General features: G+C 39.3%; 1 protein-coding gene across 3 annotated transcripts in view; it reads right to left on the reverse strand.

Moving 5' to 3' along the window:
- Positions 1-20407, reverse strand: part of LOC127658766 (neural cell adhesion molecule 2-like) — a 250492-nt gene that overhangs the window by 66811 nt on the left and 163274 nt on the right. For all 3 annotated transcript variants that reach the window (XM_052148260.1, XM_052148259.1, XM_052148261.1), the window contains exons 2-5: positions 16453-16527; positions 11074-11280; positions 6189-6332; positions 5330-5464 (exon numbers count right to left, since the gene is read on the reverse strand). In XM_052148260.1, the coding sequence (XP_052004220.1) occupies positions 5330-5464; positions 6189-6332; positions 11074-11280; positions 16453-16527 (561 nt within the window). The remainder of the gene's footprint in view (positions 1-5329; positions 5465-6188; positions 6333-11073; positions 11281-16452; positions 16528-20407) is intronic.

The raw sequence follows: 20407 nt of genomic DNA on the forward strand, positions 1-20407 counted from the left end.
TACCGGTACAAGGCCCTCCCCTTCGGCCTGTCCCTGTCACCTTGCGCCTTCACGAAGGTTGCAGAGGCAGCCCTTGCCCCGTTAAGGAAAATTGGGCATCCACATTCTCAACTATCTCGATGACTGGCTGATTCTAGTTCACTTGCCGGACTTGTTGTGTGCTCACAGGGACCTGGTGCTCAGGCACCTCAGCTGGCTGGGACTTCGGGTCAACTGGGAAAAGAGCGAGCTCTCCCCGGTTCAGAGCATCTCTTTTCTCGGCGTGGAGTTAGACTCAGTCTAAATGATGATGCGCCTCAAGATTGCACAGTTGGTGCTGAACTGTCTGAGAGCATTCAGGTGGAAAATGTCAGTCCCACTGAAATTATTTCAGAGGCTCCTGAGGCATATCGCATCCACAGCTGTGGTCACAAAGCTCAGGTTGATGCACATGAGATCGCTTCAGCACTGGCTTCAGACTGTCAGTCTGCCTCAATCTGTTCAGCCCTTTGGCCAACCTGGCATTTCAGTGGGCAGGGGTTCCCATAGAGTAGGTCTCCAGGCATGTCGTGGTTATGATGGATGCTTCCAAGCGTGGCTGGGGAGCCGTGTGCAACGGGTGTGCAGCTGCCGGGACTTGGACTGGTCCGCAACTGGGTTGGCACATCAACTGCCTCGAGTTGCTGGTAGTATTGCTCGCCTTGTGGAGGCTTTTGCCGTTGATCCAGGACAAGCACGTGCTGGTCCGGACGGTCAACACTGCGACGGTATCATACATCAACCGCCAAGGCGGCATGCACTCTCGGCGAATATCGCAACCCGCCCGCTGTCTCCTTCTCTGGCGTCAGCAGCGACTCAAGTCGTTAGCAGCCAATCACATCTCGGGCAACCTCAACAGCACAGCAGACACACTTTTGCGGCAGGTCATGCTCAGGGTTAAGTGGAGACTATACCCCCAGGTGGTCCAGCTGATTTGGTCCAGTAGATTCAGTCAAGCACAGGTGGACCTGTTCGCTTCCAGGGCATCATCCCACTGCCCGCTCTGGTATGCCCTGACCGAGGCTCCCCTCGGCACAGACGTGCTGGAACACAGCTGGCCCCGGGGGCTACACAAGTATACAGTCCCCCCAGTGAGAGTACTTGTACAGACATTGTGCGAGGTCAGGAAGGACAAAGAGCAGGTCATCCTAGTAACACCATACTGGCTCACCCAGGCTTCGTTCTCAGACCTCACGCTCCTCGCGATAGCCCACCTGGCGAATTCCCGTTAGGAAGGACCTTCTTTCTCAGGGACGGGGCACCATCTGGCACCTGTTACCAGACCTCTGGAACCTCCATGTCTGGCCCTTGGACAGGACGCAGAAGACTTAAGTCTTTTTTTTTAAGTAAAAAAAATAAATACAAATCCTCTCGACCTGGTTCTCCAAAGAATTTAGACTATGACTTTGTACTCTGTCTGCTGGCCTCTTTTGACCGTTCTGGTAACTATTGTCTCTTGGAATAGTGAACGATACTCCTCCTATGTTTTCTCCTCACCTGCCTCTAGTAGTATGGCAATTACTTTTACATTCCCAGAAATTTAGCAGCTGAACCATCAGTCAGAGTTGCACCTGTTTTCAGACAATTATACATGGTGAGGATTCTCCGTCGCTCACGATATGTTCACAGAGGAGCTCCCTCTTCACGGTCAACTACCACTGCTTTATCAGATCATATTCCTGTTATATGGTCCACTGAGCCATCAGCGCAAATTAGAATTTTCTACGGTTGCTACCAAAGATGTCCCTGCTCAGCTCTGCACTAAGAGAAAACAATCTGGTGGAAATTAAAACGGCTTTGATAAATGCAAGATCAGTATCAAACAAAACTTTTTTATTACACGATTTCTTCACATCAAACAACCTGGACTTTTTCTGAAGGCTCTTGTAGGCTCTATGTAGGCTCTTGCCAGTTGCTGTTTTATTATGTAATTTCGAACTAACTAGTCCTTGTGCTCTGATATACATACCGCCGAAATCAAACAATTACTTTTTAAAGGAGTTTTCAGACTATTTATCCTTTGTTTTTCGACGTTCGAGCTTTACGGAAGGAATGCTGAAGGGCAGAAGAAAATGGAAAAAGGATAAATAACAAATTTCACATCAACTTCTGCTAAATACTCTGTCTCAATTCCAGGAAGCTGTTTCTTTGCAAAGGGCAAATGATCTCTCCAATTTCATCTAAAAAAATTCACACAGCCCCAAAATTCTGTTTTCTACTTTAAAATCTGTGTTAAATCCTACAAGTGCAGCTGGTCCAGATCCAAGTTTAGAGTCATGTGTGAAGTTTTGTAGCTTCTTTATAAATAAAATCACTGGCATTAAATCCAAGATTTCTTCTAAGTTTCCCCAGAATTTCCACTTCCTGCTGCTTTTCAAATTTTCACTCTATAACGCACTCTTGGGCATTATTTCCAGCATGAAATCAACCACCTGTTCTCTTGACGTTATTCCGACAAAGTTGCTCAAGATCGTCCTGGATTCTGTTGCACCTACTGTGCTCTCTATTATTAACGGCTCCTTACATAAAAGTATTTTTCCATCCTGCTTTAAACATGCTATGGTCCAGCCTTTACTCAAAAAACCTAATCTTGATACTTCTGACCCCAACAACTATAGACCCATCTCAAAATTGCCATTTTTGTCTAAAGTATTGGAGAGGGTTGTTTTAAACCAGCTATCTCCTTATTTACTTTCAAATGATACTCTGGATCCTTTTCTAAGAGTAGTAAATTACCTTTTACTACTACCTGTAGACTCTGGCAACTGTGCCATCCTGGTATTGCTGGATTTAAGTGAAGCCTTTGATACTGTGGATCATCGTATTCTTCTAAATAGGTTAAATCTTGAGGTTGTTTTCCGTTAGGCTGCATTAGAGTGGTTTCTGTCTTATTTCACTAATAGGAGTTTTTAGGTGGATATCAGTGACTTTTCATCGAGTACAGCTCCCATTACCTGTGGGGTGCCTCAGGGCTCTATTCTGGGTCCAACATCATATCTATGCTATCATAGCTATGCTGACAATACCCAGGTTTATTTTCCTCTAAAATCGGGTTCAGATTTAGTCTCCTCTATGTTAGCATGTTTAAAGGACATTAAAAGGCTGGATGGATGATAATTCCCTCCAGTTGAGTTTTTAAAATTTAGCCCTTCCCTGGGTCCCTTTCAAGAAAATACTCTTGACTACGTTAGAAACCTGGGGGTTATATTTTATGCTGAATTAAAATTTGATAAACAAATACATTCTGTAGTCAGAACCAGTTTTTTTCAGCTTAAGGGGCTTCACAAGCTTAAAACGTTTCTAACTTTTAATGATTGGAGACCATCAAAAAAGAGGACAAAAAAGAGGGAGCATATTACGCCTGTGTTAACATCACTTCAATGGTTACCTATTCAATTCAGAGTTTACGATTTTAGTATTTGTATTTAAAGCACTGCATGGACTTGCTCCTGCTTAAATTTTGGATCTTCTTCGTCCCTACTCTTCTCAGAGAATGCTCAGATCCTCCTGTCAGCTTCTATTGACTGTTCCAAAGTCATGCTTAAAATACAAAGGTGATAGGGCCTTTTCAGTTAGGGCTACAAAGCTTTGGAACACCCTACCTCTTTTTATTAGATCATCCCCTACTCTATCTACATTTAAATCATCTCTTAAAACATACTTTCTTTCTCAGGCTTATTCGTAACTTGTTTTCACAATTAGTACAATTATGCTTTTATTTTCTGTCTGATGACACTTTGTATTATGTTGATATTTTCTTTTTTCTTATATTTGTATTTAATTTATTTGAAATGTTATTTCATTAATGGTTTTTAATCAAGAGGGTGGGGGACCTGCAGATGTTCTCTGTCAGTGAAACGTGCCTGGAGTTTGTCCGGGATACTCTCATGTGATCCTGAGACCCCGAAAAGGAGCACTGTCTCCAAACAGAGGATCGCCCACTGGGTCATTGATGCCATTGCTATGGCATATCACGCCCAGGATGTGCTCCCCCACCTTGGGGCTACGAGCCCACTCTACTAGGAGTGTGGCAGCCTCCTGAGCCCAGATATTTTGAATGTGTTGAAACTAGATACCGTGCAACGCACCCTGAATACTGCACAATTAGAACAGGTTCATGCTGAAGAACCACTTAAAAGTACATTTTTTTTTTCTCTCTCATAAATGTAAACAAGTGTAAATGTCAACATCATAATGTATGATGAAAGGATTTAAGCCTGTCATGCAAAACATGAGCTCATTGATGGCATAAGATATCAGTCTTCTTTTTATTCCAACCTTTACCCCTGGTCAGATGCTTCCATAAATATTTTGTTTATATGTAGGGTTACGTTCTACCTAAGTTTAATGGTGCAACGCTCAAATATTTAGTAGTGCATAAATTGCAATTTAGTTCCCATTTACGCCACAACTAGGCTAAGTTGTAACTTACGTATAGCTGGTGCATCCTAGAGGACAAAGATATTAATTTTGCATTCGCTATCTAACACTAGTGGACAAGGGCTTTGAAGAGGCCCCACAGAGTGACATTTGTTTAATGTTGGACTGTGATATGTGTTGTCATGTCGACTGGATTATCGGTCATGCCTCACTGAGCACTGTGATTAGATCAGCAAGGAAAATGTCAGAAGTAAACTGTGGAGACATCCGTATATGTTCACTATCACCACATGAGACAAGGACACGCAGTTGGAGTGATGTCATTATGCTGTTTCCTTCCATCAGACAACACAGTGCTAATGTCATTGAGATAATGAGATATATGCAGCTTTCATGTGAAGGACAGGGCTGGTCAATAACTGAAGTTCTGTCATACAGAATATTCTGTTGTTTTTATCTCAACCATGAGTTCATTCCAATGTCTTATGTTATCTTTATGTGTAATCAATAGCATGAAGAGTTATTAAACATTGTGTAAAGACAAGCTTATACACCATGATGCTGATCCAGCTGGTTTATACTAATTTGGTGCTGGTCTAGATGGTGGACTAGCAAAGCTGTGTTGTTCACCAAGAAAACTTCATTCTGGTGATGGTGGTTGACTAAGGTGGTCATGCTGGTTCAGCTGGTTCATCTAGTTCAAATCAGCATCCAAAATACAGCATTGTCATGCCCATTCAGATGTGTCCACTCAGAATTTGAATGCAGATTCCAATTTGTATCTTTGGTGTTTAAGATGCATTAAAATGTAAATGCTGTGCTTGTTCATTCAACAGAAATACATGGTGGTCACTGGGTCTTCGGTATTGGGTATTCAAGTTAAATTGTGATGTCTTATATCGCATAAGGGTTTCATAGCTTTCATACTCACCGTTAACCACCAGGATGATGTCCCGGAAGTCGATCTCTCCCCTGGCCTCGACTCTGGCCTCACAGCGATACACTCCTTCATCTGCTTTAGTCACTCTCTGGATTTGCAGATTGTTGTTTTGTAGGAGCTGAAACTCTGGAGAGCCAAACATTTTATTTGATGATGTTAATGAAATCACATTAACATAAAATACATTTCTGATTTTGAGAAAACTCGCTTGTTAACACATTTGCTGTGCTGTGAAATGGAGTAACACAATCAGTTTGTGACACTTGCTGTGTGATATGACACATTTGAAAAAAATCTTACAGCCAAATAAATGGCCTAAAAAGCCTTCACCAGATGTGATGGGATAAAAAGACAAGCAATAAAAAAACTCCATGTATATCAGAATTTATAACCTAACCAGCTGTGATGACATCAAGTGACAGGACGTTTTGTAAATTCCTTGGTTTCTGTTTCTGTGGTGTGGCTTAGGGAAGCACCATGCACTGTGAAATTGTATTGGACCACAGTTCTGCTTATTTGCTAAATAGAGATATATATGAAATGGTAACCTAAGTAGAAAAACTAATATAAACAGATGTTCTTTACAACATCAGAAACACAAATTTCCAGATTTTAAGTCAAATTAATTAATAACTGCAATAAAACACATTATATACAGAAAAATGTAAGCATTCATAATCAAACTTAGCAGAACTCCAATTGCTTCAAAGTCAGAAACACCTCAGAATGCCACCTCAGAAATAACCCATTCATCTCCAGAGAATTTTGAACACATGTTCTTGTCATTATTTAGTATTATCTTGTACTGGTCAAACAATATAGCAGATAAGTGGAAGGGGACATTACTTACTCTGACTATCTTCAGTGATCTCCACGTTGTTAAAAAACCAGGCGACTACAGGCACGGGTGAGCTGGAGACATCACAGACCACTTCAGCAACATCATCCTGTCGAAACTCCTGAGGAGACCTCACGTCCATGAACGTCAGCTTCTCTGTGGATCATGGAGGAAAGGAATAAGCAATTTGAAATAAAGGTACTTTGTAAGGAATGTGGTTTAAAACTGGCTTCTAAGGCACCATGCAGTAATGCAACACCTAAATCCAGAACATATTCAATAATTTCAGTGATAACCAAGCAAATATTCAACTACAATGCTTAAATCTAAGTAAGATTATTAGTTAAAAAGATTATTAAAAAATTTGTTTATAAGATAATCAACACAAATTATTTGGCTTTTGAGTAGATGTTGTTCATGTGTAGATCTTAAGTAGAGCAAAACCTACTCACAAGCCATAGTGATGTCTGATTGGTGAGCTAATCATTATTTTCAAAGAATGATTATCTATAAATAATTCATTAACACATCTCTTTGATTTGAAATGATTCAAATAAAAAATAAAAAATCCAGAAATCACATACAAAAGGTAATGGAAAAGTCATGGTAATTTATTGGTCAAAACAAGTGTGGGAACCCTGTTTATTGCTCAAGAAGGAATCCATGTGGAATGAAGATGAAAAGAGATAACATGAGGGCTTTGGAGCCCTAGTTCAGACCTCTTGCAAAGAATTATCCACAGAAAAATCAATAACAACAAGGAACACTCATCGTAAATCAAGTGTGCTTCCAAATCGTCTCTGATTATTCTGTGTTGCACTACAGAGAATTAATAGAAATAATATGTCAGATGGCATTCTGTCACACCCAAACCAGATTCTGTTTGTGTAGGAAGCTGGTGTAAACAGATGCTGCACTGCAGTAGAAGAAGAGATGTCTTCAGAGGGCTGGAAGATCCTACACACCCTCATCAGCACAGCAGCTTTGCATATTGATCTGTGAGTCATGCCTGTTTGCACACGGCTCCCACTGCTCTAAATGCAACTTCTAATGGAACATAGGCAAATGCCAAGCCTGGTACAAAGTCATGCAGAGATAAGCACACTTACGAAATATCTCCTGATGTTTCATGAGATCCACTGATTATACACACTGAGGATTAAAATATCATATAAAAAAAAGAAACACACAGAAGCTGTTGAACATTTCATATAGCCTCGCTTTACCTTTGTGCTTCAAGTTGAGAGCTCTTTTACATGCCTTTGAACCCAGTGCTTTTAAAGAGAGTGATTTCCTCACCCTTGCACCTTGTCCTTTCTTCTTAACTTTGTCTATGTCTGGCATCCCTCGTTTTCACTGTTATACTTTCTCACCTTTCATCATCTCTTCCCCATTAATTTCACAAAGTTTCGCAAAGGAATGAGCTTAGATCTGTTTCAAGATTAATGTACCACTGTAAGGCGCATTCGATTTAGTTGTGACACAATAATTCACACTTTCTTACCTCTCTCCAGAAATCTGGAATATCTGGCTACATCTGAATGTACTTTCAATGTATGTTGAATTCAATAAAAACATTCTTCTCAAATATTGATGAAGTATGTTCCTTAGGTATATAGGTTTGAAGTAGAAATACTGTGCATTCCCGGACATAATGCTTTCATCACGTTGACATTGTCCTGTGCTTTCTTTGACATAGTAGATTCTGGTAGTTGTGTTGCATTTATTTCATTGGGTCTCAGTGCAACCTTAAATGGATAGTTCACCCCAAAAAAATTATATTCCTTCAATTCATCAATTACCCCTTCATGTTTTTCCAAAATCATTTCAATCACATCAATCACTTTTTACCAATGAACAGGAGAGGGGACATTTTAAAGAATGTAAATGCTGCTTTTTTCCATACAGTGAAAAAGAATGGGGACTGAGGCATCTAATGTTGTGTTCCGTGGAAGAAAGAAAGTCATACGGATTTCGAAAAACATGAGGGTGACTATTGACTATTAACATGAAGATGACCCTGTATTGACTAATGCGATGGGTTGTACTTAGTCAGCCTTCTCTGTCTTTCTTGCATCAACACTCACCAAGCACTTTATTAGGAACACCTGTATGCACACATGTGATTATCTAATCACCCAATCATGTGGCAATAGGGCAATGCATATACGGATCTGGAGCTTCACTTAATGTTCACATTAACAATCAATATTTAATATTATTAACCACAATTCCGTGGTATGATTTTTGGTGCCAAACTGGCTGGTTTTGAAATGAGAGGCAGTTCTGCAGATGGAAATGCCTTGTTGATGAGAGAGGTCTCTGACTGGCCGGACTCATTTTTAGCTAACAGAAAGGCTATGGTATCTCAGATAACCACTCTGTACCATTGTAGTGAGCAGAATAGTATCTCAGAATGCACAACACGTTGAAACTTGAGGCAGAAGGGCTACAACAGCAGAAGACCATGTGTGTGTGTGAGTGTGTGTGTGTGTGTGTAGTGATTGGGGAGCCTGTGAGTCTGGACTGGTATAACCCACAGAGGGAACGGATGATCTCATCTCAGCGGGTGGCTCTGCACAATAAAGGTGTTCGCTCCAGACTCATTGTTCCTAATAAAGTGTGCGGTGAGTGTAGTTTAGAATGCTGCTGATAGGCTTTTAAATCACCTATTCTAGGATCTTTAAACTCACTGTGATGTACTAACAACACTGGCAAAAACAATTTACTTTTGTGTTTTTAAACAAGGATAATTTAACCAGTAGGAATAACTTTCTAGATACATATAGCACTTATACTTTAAAGTTTTCCCAAACTTGTTAAATCTTCCACGATCCATATGGAGTAGCAAAGTGGCCACTGTTTGCACATTTCAAATTCTCAGTGGATACATTGTCACTTTGTATTCTTTGCCTACTATATTATGAAATATTGAGTATTTGGACATCCTACTCATATGATGTACTGCTTTTAGAATATTGTGTAGCAGGGCTGAACACATATTCGGACACAGGGTCTGTCTGTTTCTCTCACTCATCTTCTCTCTCTTGTTCGTGCAGGTTCTCTCCCCGTCATGTGTCAGCAGCTGTCTCCTTGTTGGGGGAATTACATTCAGCTTTACATCAACAGATTTGTCAAACATCTTCGAATGGAATACGTCCATATTCTCTTCATTGTGCTGCTCTCTTACTGAAAGATTTTGGATGACATCTATTCAAAAAGAAAATCAAAACAACTATTTCAATGGCACCATTTCCAATGCAAGCCAATGGTAGGTGTTTTTTTTAGTGCGAGTGCACATAATGTATTTTGCTCTATAGTGGATTTCCAAATAGTTGTGCCAAGATGTTGTTCCTTTATAATTTGCATCAATATACAGTACTCTCGAATTACTTTTATAGCCAGGACATGTAACAGCATGCTTCCTTGTAATATGCAGGATAAATCACAATGTAAATGTATGATACTTTGAAGAACAAGGGAGTGCAGAGACAGACAGAGGTTACCCTCATTCATTTACATGAATCTTGAAATATAATTCTTTTTGTTACCTCTTTTTTGATGCCAGCAACAGCTGAAATTGGAATAGTGTTTGTCATTGGAGACAAAAAAAATTCGGATTAGCATGTGTGTGTGTCTTTGTAGCATTGATGACACATTTTACTTCAAGTGAACACATGCTGCTATCAATTCAAAGAAAATGGGTGACTGAAATGCAAACCTCAGAGCCACAGCTTGATTGGCCCTCATGAAAAGTCTGCTTATTATTTTCTCTGCTCTAAAGGGCTGATTTGTAAAATTGAGCAAAAGAAGACAATTATCTAGGCATTTCCAAGTGTTTGCAGAGCCAGGCATGGTCGCTATGGGAGCATCTTTGTAACTGACTGGCCTCCCAGCACAGATGTGAGAGTCTTTGCTCTGGCAGTGACAGGACAGCATCCCCACAGCTCAGAGACTTCTGGCTTGCTGGGAAGCCTCGAATCCCCTAGGTGGATTCTGTATGCAGAGTACTGTGTAGCATAGGGAGCAAAGCTGCCTGCTTTAATACTGAAGAGGCAACCAGTTTTGTCTTACACAGGAGATTTAGCATCTAAAATCCAAAAATTTTACATTTGTATGAACTAACTGGCTGTGCCTCCACAAGCAACACAAACACGGCAGCTTTAAAAAGAGAAGTATGCATGTGAACAATGCACATGAATTGACCTGTGCAAATTGACCTTGTTCAAAAACAGAAGGAATGAAAGTTCTTAAAATCATAGACACATTTTTCAGCATGCACTAGATTGATGTCTTTGACAGTTGCCCTGCATCTCGCACATGAGCACCACATTTTTAAGATACTGTGACAAGTTCCAAGAACTTTTTGAAAAACAGGTCTCGAGACTTAGCTGGCTGTTTTAAACATAAGTATATTTTCTGTGTGAACAGTCCCTAAGACATGCAATATTAGACAGTTCCTCTGTTATATAATATAGATCTATACTGTCTACCATATCTGTATAATTAAAGTTATGTTTTGGAGATGTTGGAGTGTTTTCTTTGCATTCAGTGTTTTCTGAGCTGATTTACATTTGTATAACCAAATATACCATGTTAACTACAAGAGTCAATACTTGCCTCAGAGACATCAATTGCTTAACTAATCTGGCAGTTACAGATAACTGTTGTATCTGCAGATTCCTTTATACATACACTGTAGTTATGCCAAGAAAGAATACACTAAATATATAACAAGTACTAAATAACATGTAACTAGAGGAATTCATTAGGGAGCATTTTTGTTGCAAGCTCCAATTAATTTCTGAGCATATTTCATATGCATCAGTTTAAAGACTGGGATTATAATATAGTGTTTATAAGAAGTTGTGCATGTATTTGTGGGTGTGATACTCACGGTAGATCTCCAGCACCACAGTGGCCTCCTGTGTCTGTCCCTGTGCGTCGCTGGCCTGGCAACGGTAGATGCCAGCATCTTCTATTTTGGCATTATAGAGGGTAAGTCTGGAGCGAACACCTTCATTGTGCAGGGCCACCCGTTGAGATGAGACCATCCGTTCCCTCTGTGGGTTATACCAGTCCAGACTCACAGGCTCCCCAATCACTACACACACACACACACACACACACACACACACACACACACACACACACACACACACACACACACACACACAGTTATGGTCATTGTGTAGTTCTGCATACCAAATTTAATTTAGAGGACAACCTGAGAATATTGCACTTATCTATGCTGGCTACGATCCAAATGTAAACAAACTCTTTGATAAGCCTTTCGCTACCTGAATTGATAAATGAAGGTGAAGTGTGTAATTTCTGTACCTCTAGTGGAACCAAACAGAATTCACAAATAATGGCTGATTTTCAAATAAGCCACTCAGGTTGTGAGGTATAGTGATTTTACTATGGATAAGGGGTGTTTAGGCACAACATGAGCAATCTGATAAAAGACACCAATGGTCAATAAATAGTACATTTTAATATTACTACCAATCAGGATAACCAATCAGGATAACCAATTCTTCTTGCTAGTTCATTATCTGTAGACTGTCGTTCATTAACTTGGTGTATTAATGTAGATTGTTTGGTCACAGGTGTGTTTAACCTGTTAAAAATCTCCCTTTTTGAACAAAAATAAAGAAGGACATATTCAAGCTAAATTGCTTGCAGTTAATGAAGAAACCTTATTATAATTTCATAAAAAAGAAAGCAGTGAAACAATTTTGTTTTAAAATGCTATTATTTTAAAAAACTTTTATTTTGTATTTTTATATTATTATTTGTATATATATTTATTTAGAATCAAGTTGTGTACATTCATGTGTATTCAAGGTGCAAAGAAAGTATTTTACTACTAAGTCATTAAATCATTGTTTGTTTGTTTTAGTTTTTTTTTTGAAAATGTTGAAATTTAAAAAGAAATTAAGAAACCTATAGAATGTATTATAAACCTCAAATATAACATTTCTACAACCTTGATACATGTGTTTTAAAGTAGATTTTTATATGATTTCTAAGTTTAATAATCTAGGTGTGGCAGGGTGAGTAAGACAGACATAATGGATGTGGCATCAGGCTTTAAAGAGGAATTTGTTTAAAGGGATAGTTCACCCAGAAATGAAACTTCTCTCATTATTTACTCCACCTCATGCCATCCCAGATGTGTATATATAACACTTATCTCAGCTCTATATGTAGTAATCCATATGACTCCAGTGTTTAAATCCATATCTTCAGAAGCAATATAATGAGTGTTGTTGAGAAGGAGAACAATATTTAAGTCTTTTTTTACTCTAAATCGCCAATTTAACTTCCACTTTTAGATGTGAAAGTGAAACTAAACAGGCACCACATGTGACTTTAAAATGTAAAAGTGAAAGTGGAGATTTAGAGTAAACAAGTACTTAAATATTTTTCTGTTTCTCAGCCACACCTATTATATAGCTTCTGAAGATATGAATATAATGACTGAAGTCTTATGGATTACTTCTATGTTTACTTCATTTGATTTTCGGCTACGATGCGCGGTGGCATTATCTAAGCAGCTCAGCTTCCCTGGGGCGTGGTGTATGAGGGGAATAGCGTCCCGGAATCCAATGCTTGTTCCAGCTCCACTCCATTGCTGGACCTGCGAGGACACCAGCATAAAGAGACCAGTTCCATGAGGAGAGGTGTGCTCAGCAATGAGGCTCTTTATTGACTTCAGGTGCGCCCCATCACGTGCTGCCAAATGGGTAAAGGTCACTGTGGCCCTCCTCTATCTTTCCCACCACTCTTGGGAGCCTAGGAGGGGCGGCTAATCCAAAGGACGGTGCATCGTTGACGTCAGGGGAGAAGGTCGCCATGTCACACTCAAGACAACAAAAATGTCAACAACCCTTATAACAATTTTTAAACACTCCCCTCATCTATCATTGTTTCATCAAACAGGTAGTCCTGTGCCCAAACCCATGCTATTGGTTGTGCCAATGTTGTTTTTTCCAGCCCAGTAGGGTTGGTGAAACAAACAAGAATGCAGTTTCATTTTGTGACGTTAGTTGTGCAGAAATTATGCCAAAATGTATCTCTTCAGCTTCTGGTTGAAACATAAATTCTCTCTTTCTCTCAAGCACACACATGTGCTTTGCCCTGAAGCAAGAGGCTGCCCGAACTCACACATAGTGCCAAGGTGCTTGGTGCTGTAAATCCTGTTCTGCTGGAAGGTCATAAAACGCATCAGCATGGTGCAGCACTTCTCTTTTCAAGTTATCAATCAGTTGCACAAGGGGAAACTTTGGCAGCACTACAGGGGAGCAAGAGACTGCGAAGCCAGGCAGATGGGCATGCCTGAGGAAGCAACAGGCCTTGTGATGCAGCTCCACCAGGGGAGATATGCTGAGTGCAGGCAGAGGGTTATCAGTGAAGATACTGGGCTGATGTAGGAAGTTCAAGGAAAGGACACAGCAGCCTCATCTTAGCCTGCTCAGCAGATACTGCACCACTGAGGACTCCCTGAAGGGGTAAACCCTAGTTTATACTTGACACATCTGCATGACCATGAGGGTGCATGTAAAAAAGTGACATCAATGTGATGCTCACAGCCATTGTGCATGTATAAATGCACCAAGAATTAAAAAAGTGGACCCTAAATCTACCTCAGACTGCGAAATGGACTGCTGTGGACTGTAGTGTTATTAGACAGCTCTAATAAAATATATTACTAAAAACAGAGTCATTCTTTACAGGGCATTTACAGGCCTTTTAATGACATGATTAAACAATTAACCAAGTGAACGACTGTAGTCTTAGGCAGAAGTTGAAAGAATTCACCAAAGGATGTTTATAGGGAAAGTATGCAATTATTTTAATGTTAAATACTTTCTATCCCTATCTCATCTTAATATGTAGAAATATTAATGAGCAAGCAATTTGTAGGTTCATAGTTGCACTATAATAACATTATTTTGTTTGTTTTGAGCACCTAACATGGCAACATGTTTGAGAAACCTGCTTGAAAACAATACATATTTTTTGCAATCCCATTTGGTGATATTTGGGCACAGAAATTACACAGAAATTTTATATCAGATATAAAACTACAAGAAGAGATTTGAACATTTGTAATTCCACTCACACACCCCTGAAGCTATTTTTGAAGCTGTTTTAGAAGGTGACCATGCAGTTTGCCATGTGTTGCTTCAGGTAGTTGACCTGAATGTCTGTAGGGCATGTATGCACCAATTCACCAGCCAAATACCAGGTGTGCTAATCACCCGCAATCTGGCAGCCATCCAGCAGAGGTCAGCATGCATCACCCTGTTTAAGGCATGCTGTCAGGTAGCGCCAAGAGCTCACGCAGCAGAACTCGGGTGCCTGTCTACAGCAGCTCAACCATGTGGAGAAAAAACAAAACCAAAAAAACAACAACAACAGCCAGCTTCACCAAAAAGCCAGACCAACATAATTTTCCCTCCACAAAATAGATATCTATACTAATTTCTTTCAGTACTCTGTCCACGCTCAACCTTGCTTGCAGTGTGCAAGGTGAAAATGACTTAATGTAAGTAGCTGCGGTTTACAGAAAATACTTGACTGGTATTAAATGAGAAGTAATTGTGAGCAAGGGATTGGCGTGTGTAGATTATGTGCCAATCTTATAGCAAGATCTTTTAGCATATTTTTGTTAAAACAGATATGCAAAAATGGTTCTCATAATTATATCACATGTGCATTGCTGTTGACATATACAATGTCTATAAACTTTTTTGGATAAAATGTACATTCATGTATGTAGGTCACTATTTCTTTTAAGTTTTCCACAATTTAAAATTACCTTTTTGCATTCACAAGTACATTTTAAATGGTCCTTCAATGTGACAAAGTCATCTGTAAAAGTAGGAATATTCCATGTAGTACCTTAATTCATATAAGGACACTGCATGCAGAATAATTCTAGAAAAATTTAATTTGAAGGGTTAGTTCACCCAAGAATGAAAATTATCCAATAATTTACTCACCCTCAAGACATCATAGGCGTATATGACTTTCTACTTTCAGCCAAACACAATAAGAGTTATATTTAAAAATATCTTGGCTCTTCCATGCTTTATAATGGGAGTGTATGGTACCTTAGATTTTGAAGCCCAAAAAAGCGGATCGATCCATCAAAAAAAGTAATCCATATGGCTCCAGGGGGTAAAAAAGGCCTTCTAAAGCAAAGAGATTCATTTTTGTAAGAACAATATCCATATTTATAACTATATAAACTATAATAACTGGCTTCCGGTAACTTTTTTGATGGATGGATGCACTTTTTTGGACCATACGGTCCAAAGGTACCATTCATTCCAATTATTAAGCTTGGAAGAGCCAGGATATTTTTTAATTGAACTCAGATTGTGTTTGGCTGAAAGAAGAAAGTCATATACAACTAGTATGGCTTGAGGGTGAGTAAATTATGGGATAATTTTCATTTTTGGGTGAACTAACCCTTTAAGCTGCAATAAGAAACATTGTGCTCTCTAGCAACATCTGTGGTTGAATCCTAAAAATACAAATAACTTGTTAAGGAACATTTTATATGAGTGGTTTCAGCACTGCTCTTCTGCATGGTTTGAAGTTACCCGGACTTCACCTGTGATAACTCACAATCAGTGTCGGACTGGCCGTCAGGAAAATCGAGAGTTTTCCCAAATGGCTGGTCAAAGTAAAGGCCACGGCACAGGTAGGGACTGGCCATCGGGAGAATTTTCCCAACGGGCTGAAATGGGCCGCAGCGTTTTTCAGAACAGGCCACAAAATGGCGCCGCGATATGCGGAAGGGGGCAACGATATGCAGAAAAGGACAATGATTCATTCGATTCATTAAAGCATGACAAACAACATAAGCATCAACAACCCTACCAGAAAACATATCCAAGCACTATACAGTAGCAAGTAAAGAATTTAACCAAACAGTTAACATCCATTCAACAACAGATATCCTGCTGCAACTTTCCCAGCCGATACACAAGCAACATAGTAGCCGGAACATATTTTCTGTGCTTACAGACATGATGTAAACATGCAAGGACGAGGACGTAAGCCAATGCTATTTTGTGCGAAATCTGACCTGACAGCTAAAAATATAAATCACTACAGTAGGCTTACCGTAATGAACAGTGCTACGGCAAGGACAGTTACTTGAACACAGATTTATTTTATCATATAAACATATAAATCAGTGTCACACCAACACATTTCTCAAGACACGAGCAGGCAGCACAGCGAGAGATCTGACCTGTGCATGTGAAGAACTTGGACTCTCCAACGCTCAGCTCCACCTTTTTTAGCGAGATTGACACTTGGAGGACACCTAGAAAAAGAGAGGGAGAGAAAGATCAAAATAAGAAAGGTGGCAATCAGACATTCAGTACACGGACTGCAGGTACAACAAGAGTGCTTCACACATTCCTTCTGCAGAAATCACACCAAACCACAGGCAAAAAAAAAAAACATCTTTGCAAGCAGTAGAGATGAGACAGTACAGGGAGACTTCTATAAGCCCCCTCCCAATCACTTCAATCAGACTAGCCAGCCAGGAACATCCAGCACCCGAGACACACAGACACACACACACACAAAAAGTATGAAAAAGAAAGAAAACAAGACAGATGAAGCTTTGATCTTTATTCCTTTTTTCATGTGTACTTGGGCTGCTCTTGCATTGTATTTCACTCTGTGTCTAGTCAGTTCAGAACTTGACTTGATCATTAGGACTTGAAATGTTCAGGGTGACTTAATTCACTAAACAGTTAACACTACTTCTGCACACATTGTTTCAGTGCAAAAATCTGTGTGTTATTTACTAACCACCCACATTCCATATTTAAATCGAAAAGCAAACATGCCTACTTTCTCCGTCAGTTGCGCTTATTATAGATTGCATTGTATTCACAATACTCAGTACTATTTGACTGGTGCAATTAACATTATGTTATTACTGTCCATGGAAAGCAGGCAGTATACAATTTGTCATTTAAGCTTTTCATGAGTAGGGTCTAAATTACCCTGCAGTGCCCCCTGGAGTGAGTTATTTTTGCATGTGACACTGCACTGCCGGTAGAGGGGGCAGAGTGTAGACAGGTATTTTTTTTATATCTTGTCATTAAAAATAAAACCCTGTATATAATATAGTGAATATGTGAAAAGATGTATGTCTGCTGTACTGTATTTGTTTTATTTATTTCATTTATATATAGCTATAAAAAAATAAATGAACAAATATGTCAGGGGTCTGGTTTGTCTATGCACTGTTTGACATCTTAGACATTGTGTTTGTGTGTGTGTGTGCTTGCGTGCGTGCATGTGACAAGCACTAATGTAGACGTGACTGCATGCATCTGATTATCGCACTCAGCATGTACTCACTCTGAGTATATAAGTTTTACACTGTTATCGTGATACTTTTGTGATAGTTTGGCTGTCTGTTTCAGAAAACAAATGGATTATATGTCTGAAATGACTGTTTGAGTTGCTGTTTGTGTGAATGAAAACTGCATCTGCACCTAAGCAGACGTGGCTGCATGCATGGGATGATCACGTTTAGATATGATGGCTGAGCATATACAAGCTGTGAACTGTTATCGTGGTACTTTGGTGAAAATTTGGCTTTATGTTACATAAAATAAACATATTATGTGCTTGAAAGGACTCTGAGTTGCTGTTTGTTTGACGAATGACAACCTCTACTAATGTAAACAAACATTTAATTCACGCATTGGAGGAGACCACGTTTGATTCCATCAGACTTCTCAATACTCAGAGACTGGTTTGACACACACACGTGTCCTGAGTTGCACTTTAATAACTGTCACTTTATAACTGTCTGCTACCTCAATAACTGCTATGTGCATAGAACATTATCTCATAGTATGTTATGTTTACATTTTTAGAAACTGTCATCTTTTTGCACTACTGAGTACTGGTCGGCGCTGCACTGTCTATTGTCCTGTTCATTGTCAGTAATTTGTTGTACTGTCCTGTACTTTTTGCACATGTTTGCACGTGCACTTTATATAGGTATATATAGGTAGTTTATATAGGTATTTTATTTCGTTGTGTAGTCTCATGTGGTCCTATGTTGGTCCTTTGTTGTTTTTATGTAGCATCATGGTCCTGGAGGAACGTTGTCTCGTTTTGCTGTGTACTGTACTAACTGTATATGGTTGAAACGACAATAAAAACCACTTGACTTGACTTGATGTGTTGACTCTGCGTATAAGAAATCTAAACTTTTTTATTGTGGTACTTTGGTGATGAGGTGAATAAATGCATATAAAATAAACTTATTCTGTGGTTTAAAAGACTGTATGAGTAACTGTTTGAGTGAATATAAATAACAAATGCTTGACCAGAGCAGCCTGTGTCAGCACAAAAGCCAATTTGAATCTGGCAGCTTGTAATGTAACTGGCTGTTGAAGAAACACATATGTGTGATGCTACTCTGCGTGGCCCAGTTATTAACAGTCACATATGTGTGATGTTACGTATGAAAGGGATAGAGATGTTTGTGCACATTCTCTATTGATCATGGCAACAGTAACTCATCAAATGATGGAGAAGAGCATTATAACCAGGCATATATCCAGACGTGCGGTGTAGACAAGTGCACTTTAAAAAGCCAATTCAAATGCCTGGATCACAGTGGAAGAGCATTGCAGTACAGTCCCAGATGAGTATAACATACTGTAGACCCAAAAGTATGGATTTTTTTGCGTTCAGCACAGATTTTGCATTCTTTCTTTAGTGAATTGAGCGCTAAAACAGTGTAGACAGCATGCGCAAATAATCAATGCTTTCAGTGAGAACAATTAATTGGTAGTGAATAGAATTCCCTTATTTAGTGTCTACTCAACACAAACTATCACTCGATCATCAAGGCTTAAAATATTCAGTTCTGCACAGATGCATTAAAACTGCTCAGTCACAGATGAAAACACCATGTTTCTCTACCTGCAGAGCCAATCATATGGAGAAGACAATAGGAGGTCTACTGGGATTCCTCGTTAAAAGCAGCCAGTTAGTTTGTTGCTCAGGAAGAGGACAGTGCGGCAGACCGCATATGAATGAGAAATCGAATGCATCCGAATGAAACATGAATGTGTAAGACAGAGGACAGCTGGAGGTCTTAACGTTCATCTGAGAGTGACTGTTTGAAGTTAATTTATGATTTTCCTTTATCGGCATGCAAGAGTCAAGAGCAAACTGGTCACACAGACATACATTTCAGATTTCCAAAAGAACACACACACACACACACACACACACACAGAGAGAGAGAGAGAAAGAGAGAGAGAGAGAAACACACACTGACAGAGCTCATGGGGGAAGCACTGGCACCTGGAGTAATGATTAATTACAGCACAGTGGGGCTGGAGCTAGTCAGCTGGATGGAGACAAGTCTGAGTGTATGTGAGCTGCTGCCCATAGCAACCAGAAAATAATTACTCCCCAAGACTACCTAAAAATAAAAAATAAAAACAAAAGCAAACAAGCCTTCTAATTAAGTTTTTTTTTTCCAATCTCACTTACACTACTGTTCAAAAAATACACATTTGGTCATAAGCTAATGCATGAAATGATATAGTGATATATGATATAATGATATAGATATCTGATATAGTGTGTTTTATTCAACTATTACAATAATTACACAGTCATGTGTATAATTTCTGTGTTAAAATTGCACAAACTGGCAAGAATTATCCAGGTGTCTTGAATGCATGAAATGTTCTATAGTAAAATTTGTGTTTACCATTTTACTACCTGTTATCAAAGTGTTTGAATATTTGGTTCACAAAAAAGGCCTACATTAATCAAACTGCATGTGATATACTTACAGAGACTTTTTACTCATAGAGACCACAAATGTACCTGTGTTTGATTTTTCCTCAGGCAAAATCAACCTCACAACATTTCAGTGTGTCAAAGAATATGCATGATTCATGAATATAAACATTGGTCTTGTACATCCACTTCTAACATACATATTGACAATACAAATAAGCTCAAAATATAACAATCCACTCAAGAAATGGCAGAGGAGTAGATGTGTTCTTGTCATCCACATCTATTTCCGTTTAGTAGGGTTCATCCAACAACTGACTAGTTTATTAGTGTGGGTAACTAGTTCATCAAGATTGTTTTGTAATAGCAGTTAATTATGACGCTTACAGCAAGCTATCATTTAGCTT

Source organism: Xyrauchen texanus, chromosome 18 (genome assembly GCF_025860055.1).
Source record: "Xyrauchen texanus isolate HMW12.3.18 chromosome 18, RBS_HiC_50CHRs, whole genome shotgun sequence".
NCBI classification, from domain to species: Eukaryota; Metazoa; Chordata; class Actinopteri; order Cypriniformes; family Catostomidae; genus Xyrauchen; species Xyrauchen texanus.